General features: G+C 41.9%; 2 protein-coding genes across 2 annotated transcripts; both read right to left on the bottom strand.

Annotated features, from left to right (window-relative positions):
• Positions 1 to 8,851: 8,851 nt before the first annotated feature.
• On the bottom strand, positions 8,852 to 10,954 carry LOC133892423 (protein CHUP1, chloroplastic-like). Its single transcript, XM_062333182.1, has 2 exons — positions 9,714 to 10,954; positions 8,852 to 9,601 (listed from the first exon to the last, which is right to left on the bottom strand). The coding sequence occupies exons 1-2, from the start codon at positions 10,539 to 10,541 to the stop codon at positions 9,101 to 9,103; spliced, it is 1,329 nt and encodes a 442-aa protein (XP_062189166.1). The 5' UTR covers positions 10,542 to 10,954; the 3' UTR covers positions 8,852 to 9,100.
• A 271-nt stretch (positions 10,955 to 11,225) lies between these two features.
• On the bottom strand, positions 11,226 to 14,937 carry LOC133892424 (peptidyl-prolyl cis-trans isomerase FKBP16-4, chloroplastic). Its single transcript, XM_062333183.1, has 9 exons — positions 14,685 to 14,937; positions 14,508 to 14,566; positions 14,331 to 14,386; positions 13,526 to 13,583; positions 12,578 to 12,652; positions 12,116 to 12,205; positions 11,656 to 11,733; positions 11,491 to 11,531; positions 11,226 to 11,411 (listed from the first exon to the last, which is right to left on the bottom strand). The coding sequence occupies exons 1-9, from the start codon at positions 14,845 to 14,847 to the stop codon at positions 11,384 to 11,386; spliced, it is 648 nt and encodes a 215-aa protein (XP_062189167.1). The 5' UTR covers positions 14,848 to 14,937; the 3' UTR covers positions 11,226 to 11,383.
• Positions 14,938 to 18,137: the final 3,200 nt, after the last annotated feature.

The following is an 18,137-nucleotide window of genomic DNA, read 5'->3' on the forward strand; positions in this document are numbered from 1 at the left end:
ATTCAACATTAGCTCACGAGCTGAGCCAAGTCGAGTCAATATTTCAGCTCGGACACCTAACCGAGCTGAGGTGACCTCATTCGAGTCGAGCTAGGCCTGGCTCGGCTTGGCTTGGCTCATTTTTACCCCTATGTCCTAGTTTCTACTGCCAGCATTGGAAGACGTCTCAGTTGTTGCCACTATTGCCATGAAGGTTGATGGGGGCAAACGTTCTTGCTGCCAACATTGCTGCCGTGAAAGCCAAGGTGGAAGCCGTCTTAGGCTCCACTGATGCTGCCATGAAGGCCAAGGGGGCAGACGTCCTTGTTGAAGAAGCTGCCATTATGCCGAGGGGGAAGATGCATTGGCCGCCGCTACCGATAGGAAGCTGGATCTAGGCCTAGGTCTATTGAGAAGGAAAGCAGATCCATGCTTTTATCCAACGACTGAGATGGCAAGGCTTGGAGGAGGAACGGGAGGGTGGGAAGTTGCTGGGAATCTGGATCAGTGGCCACACAAGATATATATAGAGAGAGAGGTACACATGTGTGAGGTAGCGAGTTTACATGAGTTTTATTGCGAAAGATTGTAATAGAGACAATAGAGTAATAGATGGAATGAACTCCGGTTAATTATTTCATTGCACTAAATTTATACAGAATGAAGGGACAAGTTCACACCCCATCGGGGAGGCATCCCACCCCAATAGGTGTCCCTTTGGAGAGGTGAGAGGTATTCCTCCCCAATGGGTGTCTAATTAATTATTAACATTTGTGTCATAACACTCCCTCTTGATCAATTTTGTCATATGTATATAACGCAACGAAATCTCCTCCAAAAACCTTGTGGAAAAAATGTAAGGAGAAATAATCGTAATATGCCATTGAAAACTCCTTAGAAACCCAGCAGGAAAAGTTAGGAAAAAATGATATGACATATATGCTTTTATTGATATTGGTTTATTAAAAACCTTATATGAGAAACCATATTGGAAACACTCATAAAGGAAAAGAGTGCAATATTTATGATATGGGGATCATAATAGGTTATGTATTAGGGATTTACTCCCCATATACTTTACATATCTTAAATTCGTCCCATACCAATTCCATGAATGGAATAAATATGTTGGTAAAGACTTTGTGGATAAATCTATAAGATTATCACATAATTTTATTTGCAAAGTATTTCAGCAATACAGGCAACATTATCTTCATAGATAATGGTAGATGATTCTAATGAACTAATAATCAGAATAGCAGAAAAGTAATAAGTTTGGTGGTCATAAAAGACACCAACAAAGGTTCAAAGAAAAGTAGCAATGCAATGAGAACAAGCAGTGATCAAGTGGATTTCACAAAGGGAATGGCAAATTAAAGAAGCAATACCACAATGGCAATCATCAAGCTTGTCTGAAATGCGGTGCTACAAACCATTGTAAAAAGAAATGTTTTACCCCTAAACATTTGGTTGATGTCTACCAGAAATCTGTTGGCTAAGGCAAACAAGTCAAGGGAAAAAGTTTGAAGCACACTTCAACATGAAACCTGCCGTCAATATAGAAGCAAGTTGTTCTGTAAATGTTCCTCCAGAACATGACAAGATCATGATCCTGCCAAAGTAGGATGACTTCCTCAATGAAGACTACATGCTTGTGGAATTCAGTTCCCATGATTTATTTGGAGACATGCAATAGATTTCTCTAAATCACCATATTGTTATTAGCCAGTCCTACTAAATGTTGTAATCTATATTTGTCATTATGTATTATATCTCACAGTGGTACTCAATAATATTTGTATGTATTCTATATATGAATCAATTCTTAATGAATTTTGATTTCAAATATATAGATTTTACAGGAATCAACAAGATGGAGGAGAAAATTTGTTTAGTGGTGTACCACTAATACAATATTAAGAGAGACAAAGTATTTCCACACTCTTAAAAAGAGGCAAGGAAATATTATGACCATCGCTAGATGTGATGCGTTGATTGTCGGTTCCAGCAAAGCCACAATCACTCTCCCAATGGGTACTCAAATTGTAATCAATGATGCACTCTTGTATCCTGATTCAACTCGTACCCTATTGAGTTATAAAGATATCCGTTAAAATGGTTTTCACATTGAAACCCATAATAACAAGAATGATGAATATCTCTTCATCACAAAGAATAACAGATATGACAAGCAAGTGCTTGAGAGAATTCTTTTATTATCCTCTGGACTGTACTACACATACATCAAACTCGTATCACATGTTGCATTCAAGATAATTTTTCAGAATCCTGATACATTCAAGACATGGCATAATCACCTTGGTCATCCTGGAATTGGGATGATGCGAAAAATAATCAGCAATTTTGTTGGTCATAATATGCCAAAATTCCTAAAATCCTCATATTTTATTTGCACTGCATGTGCAATAGGAAAATTAATTTTAAGATCATCTTACCTTAAAGTTAAAAATGAACCACTTAATTTCCTTGAACACATTTAAAGTGATATATGTGGTCTAATTCAGCCATTAACCGAACCAATCCGGTACTTTATGGTGCTCATAGATGCATCTACAAGATGGACACATGTGTGTCTTATATCAACAAGGAACCATGCGTTCGCCAAGTTGATTGCTCAAATTATTAAATTACGAGCAAATTATCCTGACAATAGGATAAAATCCATAAAAATGGATAATGCCGTTGACTTTACTTCATGGGCCTTCAATGATTATTGTATGGCTTTAGTCATTAACTTGGAGCATTCGGTAGCATATGTGCACACACAAAATGGTCTGGCTGAATCTCTTATTAAAAGAGTGAAATTTATTGCAAGACTATTATCGTGGAATTGCAATTTACCAACCACATGTTGGGGTCATGCGATTTTACATGCCATAGACTTGATTCAACTACGACCAACTACATATCATACTGCTCTCCTGTTACAGTTAGTATGTGGAAATCAACCAAGCATTTCCCATCTGCAGATATTCAGTTGCATTGTACACGTACCGATATTACACTGTAGCGTACATCTATGGGCCCTCATAGAAAATTAGGGATCTATATGGGGTATTATTCTCTGTCGATTATAAAATACCTCGAGCCCTTCACAGGGGACTTATTTACGGCCCAGTACGCTAATTATATCTTTGACGAGGACGATTTTGTGGCACTAGGGGAGATCAAAAGTACCATAAAGAATGCTTGGAAATAGATTGGAATGCCACAGACATTTAGTCCTTAGATCCACGTACTAAGGAATCTAAACTTGAAGTTTAGAGGATTACCAATTTGCAACACATTGTAAATAATCTGCCAGATGCATTTAGTGACTCCAAAGGTGTCACTAAATCCCATATTTTCGTTGATAATGGGCCAGAAAGAGTGGAAATACCAAAACCCACTCAACTCCCAAATGCAAATAAGAGGGGGAGAAGTATGGCCATAAGGGATAATGCTTTTTAAAAGCATCTACGTAAACAAAGGAAGTTAACTTCTAAGGTAGTAAATGCACATCAATTTAAAGTTGATAGACACCTTATGGATAATCAATATCCAAGGTCTATGGATATTCAACATCCAGAACTCAGCACAAATGTGCGCACTGATTCAGGTGCTAGGACATTGGAACACCCTAACTCTATTGTTGTGGGAAATAACAAGGAGTTGGAAGGGATAGATGAAATGTCCACTAATTATATTGATTCAGGAGAATTATATAATAGAAAGACTATAATTGTTGATATATATTTATCCTCAAAGGTAGCCAAAAACATTGAGGTAGATCCAAAGCCTAAAACTATGGTAGAGTGCACGAAGCGCTCAGACTAGATCAAACAGAAGAAAGCAATTGAGGCAGAAATAAGATTGCTTAAGAAAAGAGGGGTATTTAGATCAGTAATACCTACTCCCCACAACATCTTCCCTATGTGATCAAAATGGGTTTTCATCCACAAACGGAATGAAACAATGAGGTGGTGAGATACAAAGCGAGGCTTGTAGTACAAGGGTTCACGTAGAGATCCAATATTGACTTTGATGAGACTTATTATTCAGTCATGAGTGGAATAAAATTATGATATTTGATATCTTTGGCAATGCAAAAGAACTTATCAATGAAGTTGATGGATATAGTGACCGCATACTTATATGGGTCACTTGATTCGAATATTTACATGAAGGTCCCTGAAGGACTTAAAATTCCAAATCCTAACACAAACCGCAACATGCATTGTGTTAAATTGAATAAGTCATTATATGGTTTAAAGCAATCGGGTCGAATGTGGTACAACCGACTAAGTGAGTTCCTTCTGCAAAAGGGTTACTCCAACAATAATGATTGCCCATTTGTATTTACAAATAAATCCTCAACGGGATTCTGTATCATCTCTGTGTATGTCGATGATCTCAATATCATCGAAAAATACAAGATATAAATGAAGCACGCGATCATTTAAAGACAGAGTTTGAGATGAAGGATTTGGGTAAAACCAAATTCTGCTTGGGTCTTCAACTCAAGCATCTTCCCTCAGGAATACTTGTTCACCAGTCTGCTTATATCTAGAATATATTAGAGAAATTCAATATGGATAAAGCATATCCAACAAGAAACCCTATGGTCGTCAGATCCCTTGATATGGATAAAGACCCATTCAGACCTAGGGAGGATGATGAAGAGATAATGTGATCAGAAGTCACATATCTCAATACCATTGGAGCGCTTATGTATCTTGCAAATTGCACCATACCTGATATAGCATTTGCAGTGAATTTACTAGATAGACATAGCACAACTCCTACTAAATGTCATTTGGTAAGACTGAAAAATATCCTCAGATATCTCAATGGCACTAAAGATCTTGATTTATTCTATAAGACAAATCAAGACATATCTTTGATTGGATACACAGATGCTGGCACTTATCATATCCCCATAATACCATATCTCATACATTATTTATATTCCTATTTGGTGGGACAACATTTTTGTGGAAGTCATCTAAACAGACCCTTGTAGCAACTTTTTAATCATTCTGAAATAATTGTATTATACGAAGCATCACGTGAATGTGTATGACTTCACAAAATAATTAATCACATATAACAGTCATATGGTATTGGTGCATTAGAGTCACCAACAATTATTTACAAAGATAATTCATCTTGTATTGCATAAATACAAACAAATGTATAAAGACAAACATTACAAAACATATTGCTCCAAAATTATTCTATCCTCATGAATTATAGGAAAATGAAAAGATAGAAATTTTGCAAACGAAATCTTGTGATAATTTTGCATATTTATTTACAAAGTCTTTACCTAAGTCCACATTCCAAAGATCTGTACCTGAAATTGGAATGAGAAGGCTTCGAGATTTGCAAAGTTTAGGGGAATAGATCCCTAACATATATAGCATGTTATGATCCTCAGATCATAAATATTGCACTCTTTTCCTTCATGAGTTTTTTCTATATGGTTTCTTATATAAGGTTTCTTATATAAGGTTTTTTCTATATGGTTTCTTCTATATTCCACTAGGTTTTAATGGGGTTTTTTGATGACATATTATAGATATATCTCATCATATTTTTTCCAAACGGGTTTTGGAGGAGTAGTGAACCTCTCTTATGCAGATGATGATCTTTTGATTAAGGGGTGTTAAGAAATGTGATCAAAATGTAACAACCATGTCAGTTGTTGTCACACCCAGTTTTCAAGAGAACAAACCAGATGTATTCCACTTGTATACCAGGATCAAGTTTCTATACACGCGGTGACTTCATAAGTGATAACATAACAGTGTTATTACATAATGATAAGGTTCATTACAAAAGGACCCGTAGGTCTTAAAGAAAACACTACAATAACTTCCAGCGATAGCAGGTCTTCCATCCATCCACAGGCGTTGTCCGGGGGAGTGCCAGCCTATGACATCGTCTTCAGGTCGACATCTTCTTTCCCATAGAACTCGGCTCCATCGGCCGAAATGTCCTCGAAATCCTCACCTTTTGAGCAACATCAAGAGGTTGGGAGAAAGCAAGCGTGAGTACATGGAGTACTCACCTCGCGTCCGGTCGGCAGCAGAGAGCGGGGTGTTCTTTCTTCCTCGATATTATCTCCGGAGGCCGATCATGCCTTTAGGCTTCGGAAGGTCGCATGGGCACTGGAGGGGCGGCCCGAAGGGGTCCGCAGCCCCTGGGGATAAGGCCTCCTGTTGAGTTCGGAGGCCGAAGGCTCCGGGGGTACTTGTTGTAGCTTCGAGTCTTCGAAAGGCCACGTATGAGCTAGAGAGGTGGTCCGAAGGGACTTGAAGCCTCCGGGGATGGGGCCTCCTGCCGAGTCTGGAGGCCGAAGGCTCTAGAGGGACATTTGATAGCGACCGCCAACTATTATGCTAAGGCTGGTCTATTTTCCCCCCAACAGATACACTTTCCTACAATGGGATCAATGTGATCAAGGACACTTGCCTTCAACAGTGGTTTGATCAAACTCCTCGAAAGTCTGGTCCTGCAGGTTCACAAACTGCTCGTCTCCTATTGCGATCGCGCACACCAGAAACAAACAAATAAAAACATCTAAGAACAGTACACAAAAAGTAGCAAGTCACTATAAAAACATTACTAACGGATAGTACTCGCTGCTACGATTGTGGGAGCGCAAGAATCGTCTAAATCGGAGCTCGTATGAAAATGTTGTGAGGGTTTTAAGATACAGGGTCTTTTCTGAAAAAGTACAAGGGCTAAATTGTAAAAATAGAAAGTTCCAGGGACTTATTTGTAAAAATACCAGGGACCTATATGCAAATAAATAAACTACAGGGGGCTAAAAGTAAAATTGCAAGGCTAAAAAGGGTCTTTTTGTGAAAACAGAAAAGTTTGTGGGCCTATATATAAAATTACCTATTTGAAGGAATTAACAGATTAATTTTTATTTAGAAAACCTAATTATGACGTCAGCCTAACGTCAGCACGCTGACGTGGCTGTTGAATCAAATCGGTTGGCTGACTAGGACTGCCACGTCAGACTAAACGATGACGCGCAACTGGCGTGGGTGCTGACTGGGTCTATGGTCCCGTGGACCAGCTGAGGTGGCATGGTTCAGCGATCCATGGTGGACCGAAGGGGTATGGTTTTCGCCCGGTCTAATCTGGACTATCTACGCGAGATCAGACGGCTGAGGGTGGTTGGGGGGAAACGGGTGGCCAGCGGCGATAGGCGACGCGCTAACAATGGCTACGGGCTACCAAATTCGATGATAAACGGCGCAATAGGACTAGATAGTAACGGGGAGTCTCATCCAGGGTTTATGGTGGCCGGCGGGGTCTCGGCGGTGGTCAGCAGTGAAGGGAAGTGGCAGTGGGGTCGAAGCTTGACATGGACTTGGCTACGGTGGCGAATGCGCGAAATTGGGGGTCGGGGAGGCTTCCTCAGGGTCCTGCGATGACGAAGAGTTGGTCAGCCGATCCTGGGGCGCGACAGAGAAGGCGGGCGATGGAGAGGTGCGATGAGACTCACCGGAGTTCGACGAGATGGACCGTGCGGCAGCGGAACATCGTCGAGGAGCGGCGGAAGGGACTCCTTGTGCTCCGACGAAGCTGAAGGCAGCCTCAGATGCGTCGGGGGAAGCTCAGTCGCGGCGTACTGCGTTCGGCGGAGCTCGGCGCCGGTAATGGCGGCTCTGCGAGGGTGTGGAGCGGGCGGAATTGAGGGCAAACGAGAGAGCGGCGGGCTGGACGGCATATATAGGCGTGCGTGCGGCAGCTGCGGGATTCGCGGATGCAGTTGAGGGCGCTGGCGATCTCGGACGGTCGTTGCGGTGCTGCACCAAACACGGGAGCGAGCACGGCGTGGATGGAGGGGAAAGATCTGACGAGTGGGGCCGAGCTGTCAGAGAGAGAGAGGGAGCAGATGGGCTGGGCTACACGCACGGGAAGAAACGGGCCAGACCGATAAAACGGGTGTCACAGTTGTTGTAAACATGTATCTCCTCACAGGGAGACACCCATTCCCTTTGTATATATATATATGTAACAAGTATATGGAAATTAAACATCCGATTCATCAATTCCATATACATATTACTGTAATAGAGACAGTAGAACAGTAGATAGAATGAACTCTAGTTAATTTTGTCATTGCACTCATTTTGATTTATATATAGAATGAAGGACAAGTTCATATCCTTTCGAGGAGACATCCCTCCCAATAGGTGTTCCATTGGAGTGGTATTCCTCTCTAATTGGTGTTTAATTGGCCGCGCCAAGAAGTCAGGCGCAGGAATCCTACGCCTCGCGCACTGGCGCTGAGCCATGGCCACATCAGCTGGGTTTGCGCCAGCTTGGCTCACCTCCATGCCAATCGTACTTGTGCGAACCTATTCACCTTCAACACCCTCAACATTGGCGTGGAAAATAAGTCAAAACTAGAAATAGTTTCAGGAAAAGTCCAATTTTAGAATATGTTTTGCAAAACGGTGAAACTATAAAAAAATATTTTTCATCTCATGGTCGAAAACTGTGGGGCGGTGACGCATGAGCGAATTCAGGCTTGTTAGCATGGGTGGACCCAGTACAGGACATGGTGTACATATGCACACCCAATAATTTCTTAAAATATCATAATTAGTAGGTATAATACATAAATACATATATATATATATATGAAACTTTTTTAGCAAATATATACTTTTAATTGGTCAGATTGAGCCCTGACTCGTTAACACTACCAGAAACTGGAATAGCTGTGACGACCAGACATTTTTGTGACGTGCCCGCACATAGAAGTCGGGAAGTTGGAGCACGACTAACTATATATTTCCGGATAAACTAACTAAGCTTAAGATCCAAGTAGTCCCCACTGCAATCCCCATGAACACATTAATTATTATTGGAATACATGCGGAATTACAGAAGCACATGTACACCAGATATTCTCTGCTCCCGAGTCCCAAACGCACCAATAATCCTCGCCACACGTACAACATGCGTCAACCTTTTTTAATTCCCCTCATCTCATGCAATTCACACATTGCTTTTTTTCTCCCAGAAACACATTTCATTCTCACATTTTTCACAAGCAAATTTGCAGGAAACAATTTATTTATTTATTTAGTTATTTCTGACAACATGGACCCACGACCCTGAACGGCCTCTTGCCCCTGCCTTTCCCTCCGGTCCACCCTCGCAGCTTCCGGAGCAACCTCGGCCGTCCGAACCCCATGCACGACGGCTCCACCTCCACGCTGCGCCACGGCCCCGACGACGTGCTCGACGACGACGACGACGACGCCTTGTAGAGCTGCACCTCGTTGCTGGGCGCGACCGCCGCCACCATCGTCTCCCCCTTCTTCTGCTCCTCCGGCGGGCGCCGCTGTGCCACGCTGACGTGGTCGTGGTCGTGGTCGTCGTAGTTGCTTCCATCAAGCATCGCGCCGACGTCGTCGCCCTCGTCGCAGAGCAGGAGATCGTGCTGCAGCCAGGCCGTGATCCAGCCGAGGTAGATCATCTCCTCCATGCCGGCGGCCCACCGGTCTCGGAGCGCCTCCAGCCCGTCCACCAGGTCCCTTCCGCTCGACAGCTTCCGCAAGCTTCTCTCAACCACGACCTCCACGTTCTGCAATGCATGCCCAAAAGCGAACAATTTGATCACACAAATCGTGATCAAATTAACACAAAAGACAAGAAAGGATGAAGTGGACAAGATCATTTGATCGTTAAAGAATTACCTCATTGTTTGCTCCCTTTTGCTCATGCAGCTGCAATGTCAGCTGCTTCATCTCTTCCATGCGCTGCTCAAACTCTTCGCACCTTCTTGCCATCTGAGCTTGCTTGGCATCAAGTGCCAGGATTCTCTCATCGACGGCATCCGAATCTTGTTTGCTTCTCTTCGAGATCTTCTCGAACTTGCTCTGCAGCCTATCGAGCTTGCCTCGCATGGCTGCAAACTCTTGAGCAGCAACGCGGATTTCCGCAGCAGCTGCTTCCAGCCGCTGGTTCTGAGACTCCAGCAGCTCCAGCTTCATCCCCAAGCACATGATCTGCATCTTCTGGTACGCCGACTCCTGCTCCTTCATGTCGCAGTAGTCATGAAACTGCGCATCGATGCTGGAAGCTCGCTCCTCAAGGGCTGACACCATGTGCTTCAGGCTCGCAATCTCGTCGATGACCATTCTCTGATCATCCTGGAGTTTTTTGTTGACTGCAACATCTAATGGATTCTCAGTGGCCTCTGCCGCCATGATTTCTTCGGCAGGAGAAGCCTGCCTTGCAAATTCACTGATCAGAAGTCTACCTTCAGTGCTGCAGGCACTCTCTGATCGCGCCAACTTTCCTGATGCGTGACGAGTAGAGTCCATTTCTCCTTCCTCTTCGTCGCAGGTTGAACCGTATGATGGATCGAATCTGACTGAACTACCAGATGAGTCTGTGCAACTGTGACTATTTGCCCTATTTGTTATGAGGTCACAGATGAAAGAACCAGCCAGGGGAAAAGCCAATGGAATGACAATCTTCAGAAGGAGATTCTTGATGTTCTCTGCCTTCTTACTTTCCATTTAGAAGATTTCATCATTCCTTTAGTCTCCAAGAAACAACCTTTTAACTAGTATATGTACTGGCCAAGAAGTAGTTCCTGCCTTGCTTTGCCTTCAGGGCTAAACTATGCCAAGTTTGTTCAGGTGTTTAACCATCATCAGAATTTGTTCAAACATCCATCTTTGGTCAAAAACACACATAGGTTGGATTCTTCCATACCATTTGATCTTGTTTCACACAAATACCTCCAAGATAAAGACTCACAGCTGGACTCTGAATTAACTTGGAAACCATCTTTATCTTTCAGGGCAAGATTGGTATTGTTGCATTTCTTGATTAAGAGAGGAAAGCATAAACTTTGCATGCAGAAGATGCAAAGGCTTCCCTCCTTGTTTAAACATTGCCCAGGGTCATCTGCTGGGCAGCTGGGCAGCACGGAACCTTTTCTAACAGTCAAAAAGGGTTACCTAACAATAAGTTGATAACAATATATCGCAGTATCTTTACTAAGATGTGGTTATTAGCACTGTGTCACAAATCGAATCCCAAAACGTGAATCTGAATGACTGGTCACATAATCGACAAGTTAGACGTCTATTTATGTTTTTGTTACCAATAAATTAAAAGACAAGGGTTCTTCTAAGCACTACAGATACTATAAAAATTGGAATAGATAATATAAAACGATTCATCTTCATCAGATAGAAGCGGCAAAATCTATATTTTAATAAAGTTCAAAATCTTATACGAGAATGCACTTATCAATGCAATAGTACCAACGTATTCTGGTAATTCTAGCCTTTTCGAATAGTAGCACCCTCCAGCCTATGCAATATCATTTTCTGCAGAACTCTATGCACAGTTATCCTTCAACGATTTTCACAGGAGTCCTGTAAAACAGAAACTAATGTTGTAGTGATGCCAGGAGGGAAAAAAAAAAGGTGAATGTACGTAACAAACCACACTTACCCGAATGGACTCTGTTTGATTGATAGTAGCTCGACATCCAGCTGTTGAAAAGAGAGAACATCTAATAATAAGATGGAGAAAAAACAAAACCAAACCAAGGCAAACAGCTGAAGATGAATAGGACAGAGTTCCGATGTAATGATGGGGAAACAAATAACAGCTTACCTCAATAGTTGCATTTGGAGGAATTTCTTGGACGCCCTTCTTTCCATACGCTAGTTCAGGAGGAACGATAAGCAACCTCTGACAATTTGACTATTATCAGATTGCAGCACAAACACAGCTGTTTTCCACATGCTGTTAAATATTCTCATATATTTTGTTGAAAAGAATGAAACTGATGAAGCAAACCAACATTCGCTATGCATCTTTTTTTTCTTATATGAATGACAGATGAATAATATGTTTTTAGGCACTTGCATATCACTTTCATCAATTAAATGAACATGTTCTAGCACAACCATCAACATTATTATTTGATTTAGAATTGTATGTTGGAGAACTTAGTTATCCTCATCCTAGTTCATACAGGATCTTGACATATAAGTTTTCTAAGTCAGTTCAATTTTTATTTAAAAAGGTAGATCATAGAGGGAAATCAAGTCAAAATTTAGCATTAACTGACCTGGCCTCCAACTTTCATTCCCTCCACCCCAAGATCCAGTCCTTTTAAAACATTGCCTCTCTCAGAATTGCCAACATCAAACCCATATGGCTGCACATAATTTAAGACTTGTAAAAGGCAATAAATATAAGATAATTGCAATTGAGATTATGAACCATGATCGCTCCATAAATACCAAAATTAAAAAAAAAATATCAAGGGTTGCTTTTTGCAGAGACTGTCAAGAAGTTCCTACTTGTGCAAATAAAGAAGCACAACAATAATCATAAACTGATGTACAAACGTATTATCCTGAATTTAGATAGGAGCAAGGAACTTCTGCAATATAAGATTTCTATAAGTTGTCAGGAAAAATTAGCCCAGTACCACCAAATGCAGGTATAAGTTGAAAAACACCATCCAACATGAGAATGACATGTAGCAGTTATACAGAGAAAGATGCAGAAGATGTTATAGCATTACCGTTCCACCACCAACACCGAGACCCTGCCTGCTTGTCATGAATGTGATGCCCCTCCACTTGGCCACATAATGTACCTACACTAACATAAGTATCAATCATTATAAACGATAAACATGGTTCTGTAATAGCGAATGCAGCTCGTAAACATTCATACTGCTAGTATGTATGTCATGATTTATCTTATTTATGTATGACAACATTGGGATGAGTATACGACACAATCATTTGAACTGGAATCATCTTTAGTTTTAGCGCAGACTTTTAAGCAGGCAGTTACTTACTTGTAGCATGCTAACATATTTCAATCAAAATGTGTCTTGGAACAGGATGTATAGGTTAAACATCGACAATAGTTCTTACTGCCAGGTGGCAGGCTAATCACAATAGGTAAATTATTGCATTCCTAAGTATGAGTTACTTTTTGATTTACATGACTTATCACCAAGAAAACAGTAGAGCACAGCACGAGGATGTCTGGTAAGCGTGCTTGAAACAAAACAAGGGTAAAAGCAACAACTACAATTCAACAAGATCACTTTCAGATATGAAATTTAGTGTTCAAGTTAAATTACTTGTCTTCAAGTCGGTAAACAAATCGGCGCAATTTCCCATCTCAGGAGACCTTGGGCTCACTGTTCCTCTGTTTTTTTAGATAATGGAAAGATAGTGTCCAGCCTCTGCATTTTGCAATGCATGCAGCCTGGTTCTTATTACAGGGTTCAGCATCAAGCTGTGATCATAGAGGAAGATAAGCTATTACATAATTTGAGCATCTCAATCATAGCAAAGCCTATTATTACACTGTTCCTCTGTTACTTGAGACTATTATATGCAGTGTCATCAAGGATTAGCGTACTGCAGTACAAATGCAAATGCCAATGGTCCGTCCATTATGACTATATCATGCTACACTTGATCCATGATACACAAATTGTGGTGGTACATACCGCGACACGGGATCCCTTGACAGCTTTAGCCCCACTTCCTACCTTGATGTCGTAGTACCTGCTCAGAAATTTGATAAGTTACTGTACACTCAAGCAATAGCAAGGCAAGCTTCAGCTTTCTATCAAACAAGAGTAAATTTCAAAAACCTATAAGTATTTTGACACATGTTGCAAAAAACTACAACTTTTAGTGCTCATTACAAAAACCCACAACTACTTTGACACATGTTACAAAAGACTACAACTTCCTCACCGTTAGCTCACATGTCATCCTCTATAGCATGTAATAAGAGGATTAATCATGGGCCCACATGTTGCCAGAGGATGACAGGTGGGCATGCGGTGAGAAAGTTATAGTTTTTTGCAACATGTGTCAAAATAGTTTTAGTTTTTTAAATGAGCACTAGAAGTTGTAATTTTTTGCAATATATGTCAAAATAGTTGTAAGTTTTTGAAATTTACTCGTCAAACAAATATCGGCAAAATGTTTGAACTCTGAACATAGAATTTGACATTTGTGAAACGGCCTATTTTGAAATCCTCATTGTCTTTAATCAGCAACCTGCCTCATCAGTGGAATGCCACACCAAGAAATCGGCCTAGTGTAGTATCCATTCTAATCTCCACGCACCAAGCAGATATTTCAAGCATGAATCTAATATTCAAAAGTACTAGAAAAAAAGTTGCATCCTTTTATGTATCAGACAACTAATTCGTGCCCAGGCTTATACATGACACACGTAGATAGAACCAAATTCCCCAAAATATCACACCAACGTGAAGTAAAATCGGAGCAAGCGCGTACTTGAGGCCATTGGGCAGGGTGGTGAATTCGCTCTCCGGAATCTTGGCGCTCCTGAGCTGCCCATTTAATCAACCAAGCAGACGAACAGAAAACAAAAACATCTCAACCCCACTTCACAAGATCACGTATCCTATCTTGGCAGATGGAGTAGCGGAGTACAAGATAGACAGTCCTTACCGCTCTCCTGCTGGTGGACACCGCGCCGGCTTCCCCTCCGGCCACGCCAACTCCCACCGCTGCGCAAGAGAGAGAGAGAGAGAGAGAGAGAGAGAGAGAGAGAGAAACGAATCAGACCGCGGCACTCCAGCTAAAGATAACTCAGAAACCATCGAGCAGAGTAATGCTGTCAAGAACCTGCGGCCGCGGCGAGGAGGGAGGTGAACCACCGCCGTGTTCCCCCGGTGGATGCGTCCGCGCGGCAGCGGCAGGCGAAGGCCAGCCGCCGCGCCGCCCTCCTGGGGAGGGGAAGGGCGCGCCGTGGGGAGAGGGAGAGGGAGGGGAGGAGGGAGAGCTCCATTGGTCCGCCGTGCGCGGGCGGCAGCGGCGGAGGCCTCTGAATTTTTTATGCTTTTCGGCGGCTGGGTTTGAGTGGATTTGGTGCTCGTGGCCTCTGAAATTCTGAATTTCCATCTCCTGGAATGGTCAGTGTCAGGCAGAAATCAGAATCTTCAGTTTGGGCCACAATGCTGGACAGACCAGTCCAACACTCCAACTCCAACATGATCCAGTTTGCTCTCTTTTTCCCCTTTGAAATCAAGTTTGCTCGAATTTTTCGTGGTTCTTTTTTCACATCAAACCATTGTTTAGAATGTCTTTTTTTTTCCTTTTTTTCGATCTGAAATGAGATTTACTACTATAAGCCTACAAACAGGGTATGTTTAGCGCAAACAAGGTGCGTAATTACTGAAGTAGGATGTCAGAGCCAAATAACAGAAGACATCTCCTAACACGCACATTTTGCTAGTATCTGATCAATCACATCTCCTGACACACATTTTATTAGTATATGAGCAATCTCATTCTGGTCTTTACGAATATGTTTAAACTCAACCACACAGAGCTCATTAGCGAGTAATTTAACTTCTTACGTCAACATGGCTAGACGTCTTCTTAAAAATTTCCTGAATTATAATGCCAAACAAATTAAAAGACAATCACACTCTAGTATTACCGAAAAGATATATCAAGAATAACCTCTTTCCGGCAAGCCAGTAATTCAGCTTCTTCAGCATCAGCAAGCTAGTTTTTTTTTCTATGCATGTAAAGCATCTCACAAGTTTCTTTGCAACGGCTCCAAGATAAATGTTATACATGTATTTCCTAAATAGTCAGAAATAACTTTATGCCTCGCCTCGAGTGTGTACCATGTGCCAGTGTAGCTGCGGGTTGGTGTTCTCGTAGTTTGATCAAGTTTTTTAGATGCTACCGTGGTGGTTCCATGGTGTCCCCTGGGCATGCTCACCCATGCTCTTCGCGCAAGGTGTGTAGCACTATTGTCCATTGCAGTGTGGCTTGACTGGCTTCTCCCAGTCCCAGCTAGAGCTGGGACTTTGGGCCCTTTTTTTTGGGCCGACCCGAGCCCGGCACGGCCCGGTGGAGCCGAAGCCCGACCCGGGCCGGGCACTATTGGGCCGGGCTGACCCGGCCTGATTTATGGGCCGGGCCGGGTCTTGATATGAGGCTCAATGGGCGCTCTGGCCCGGTACAAAAAATGGGTCGGGCCTGGGCCGGTCCGGTACGAAAAAAGCCCAGTTCATCATATACAATCTGTAAGCTGAGTTGTGAATATGTGATATGGTGATATCAAATAAAAGAAAAAAAATTAGCTCTGCTCAGTCACATCTCTTAGACCATTTTCCTGCATGTCAGAAGAAAATGGTCATGCACTCATAATATATTGAACATTGAGGCAAACAAGAATATACAAGGTTCAGTACCATAGATTTGAATTAGAGGCTGTAAGTTAAAAAGCTAAATAGTTTATGATTATACGTATCCCTGTAGGATCAAGAACTGTAGTGATTTACAACACGAGCACAGGAATCTCTCAATCAAACTTCACAAGCAAACATTACTACTAAGCTACAAGCAAACGTGACATTAGGAATACGAGGCATACAACCAGGTGAGCTAGTGGGCATAAAGTGAGATAATGAAGTGACTCATCGACTTTAACTTTATGCTGTGAGCCTGTGACTCGCAGAGTGACACAAAGTGCCAAAACAAAGCAACGAGCAAGAGCAGAGTAAACGGCTACTTCTTTGCTTCTATTTAATCTTCCAGTCTGATCTAAATTTTTCTATCTCACCGAGTCACCAAACATAGAGCAATCATGCTGCCTCGTTCAAAGTCATGTGTTGTTCGGAGCAAGCGCGCTAGAGCCGTCCAACGCTCCATTAGCCCCCCTCCAGCTCTCGACCCTCGCCAGTTGTCCCCGAGCATGGAAGATTATGGCATGGACGACCGTCACATGGATGGTCTCGAGGGGTATGAGGACGACGACCATACCGACGCAAATCAGATGGAGCCTGATGATGTGAATCATACCTCTGTTGGTAGCACGTCCACCTCGATCGGACGGCGATCAGAAGCGTGGAAGCACATGAAGTTAGTTGAGGAAATACGGGGTGGTGAGAAGGTATGTATCGCAATTTGCAATTATTGTAGTCATGAATTATCTGCGTCTACAACAGCAGGTACCGCACATTTGAATCGACATTGGAAACGGTGTCAGGAAAAGATTGCTGCAGCTGCGCCGATAGCTGGACAACCTGTACAGACACAAATTATCTTTGCGCCTGACGGTTCGGTAAACACATGGATATTTGATCCTTCAGTAGCTCGTCAAGAAATTGCTAAATATATAGTTTCTAAGGATCTACAAATTAGAATGGGGAAAGCCTAAGTTTTGAAAGAATGATCCAACATGGTTTTTGTCCACAATATCAATATGTCTCTAGAAAAACTACTAAGAATGACATTTTAAAATTGTTTCATAGTCAATTAGATGCTTTGAAACAAAACTTCCATAATATGACCTACTCATTTGCTTTAACATCTGATATTTGGACTTCATCACATCAAAGAACATCATATCTTAGCGTTGTCGCACATTATGTAGACAACAACTATAACCTAAATAAAAGAATAATAGGGTTTAGAATCATTGATGAGTCACATACAGGAGAAGCCATTGCCGCACGTGTGCTAGAGGTTGTTAAGGAATTTAAAATAGAAAATAGGATTATTTCTATAACTTTGGACAATGCATCAGCCAACTCAAAAGCAATGGAGGACCTAGAACCTCACATACAGAGCTACATTGGTGGGTATGTTCTCCACTAAAGATGTATGTGTCATATCATCAATATCATGGTGCAGGCAGGTATGACAATGGTAAGTAGTTATTTGAACAATATTTGTGGTGCCATCCGTCTCATCTCTACTTCGCCTACAATATTTAGTAGTTTCAAGGACTACTGCAAGGCTCAAGGTAAGAAGCCAAGAAAATTCGGACTTGACATGAAAGTGCGCTGGAATTCAACATATACTATGTTGAAGCAAGTGAAAGGTTACGAAGGAATTATTACTGTTTTCGTAAATGCTCAGAATGCTGGTTTACTACTTACAGAAACTGATTGGTACATTGCTACACGTTTACGACTTTTTCTAAAACCCTTTTACAAGGCAACAGTGCAGTTGTCCGGTGTTTATTATCCTACATCTTGCTTAGTGCTAGAGTGGCTCTGGAGAATTGCATACACATTTAATGAAAATAAGGATAACAATGTTTTAAATCCCATTGTT

Source organism: Phragmites australis, chromosome 15, assembly GCF_958298935.1.
Source record: "Phragmites australis chromosome 15, lpPhrAust1.1, whole genome shotgun sequence".
NCBI lineage: Eukaryota > Viridiplantae > Streptophyta > Magnoliopsida > Poales > Poaceae > Phragmites > Phragmites australis.

Excerpts from the sequence above, each read along its gene's own strand:
- LOC133892423 (XM_062333182.1), bottom strand. The coding sequence starts at position 10,541 with ATGGAAAGTAAGAAGGCAGAGAACATCAAGAATCTCCTTCTGAAGATT. Across the intron at positions 9,602-9,713 it reads AAAAGGGAGCAAACAATGAG|AACGTGGAGGTCGTGGTTGA; the intron begins GTAATTCTTTAA and ends CATGCATTGCAG.
- LOC133892424 (XM_062333183.1), bottom strand. The coding sequence starts at position 14,847 with ATGGAGCTCTCCCTCCTCCCCTCCCTCTCCCTCTCCCCACGGCGCGCC. Across the intron at positions 13,584-14,330 it reads ACCCTGCCCAATGGCCTCAA|GTACTACGACATCAAGGTAG; the intron begins GTACGCGCTTGC and ends ATTTCTGAGCAG. Across the intron at positions 11,532-11,655 it reads CTCCAAATGCAACTATTGAG|CTGGATGTCGAGCTACTATC; the intron begins GTAAGCTGTTAT and ends TCTTTTCAACAG.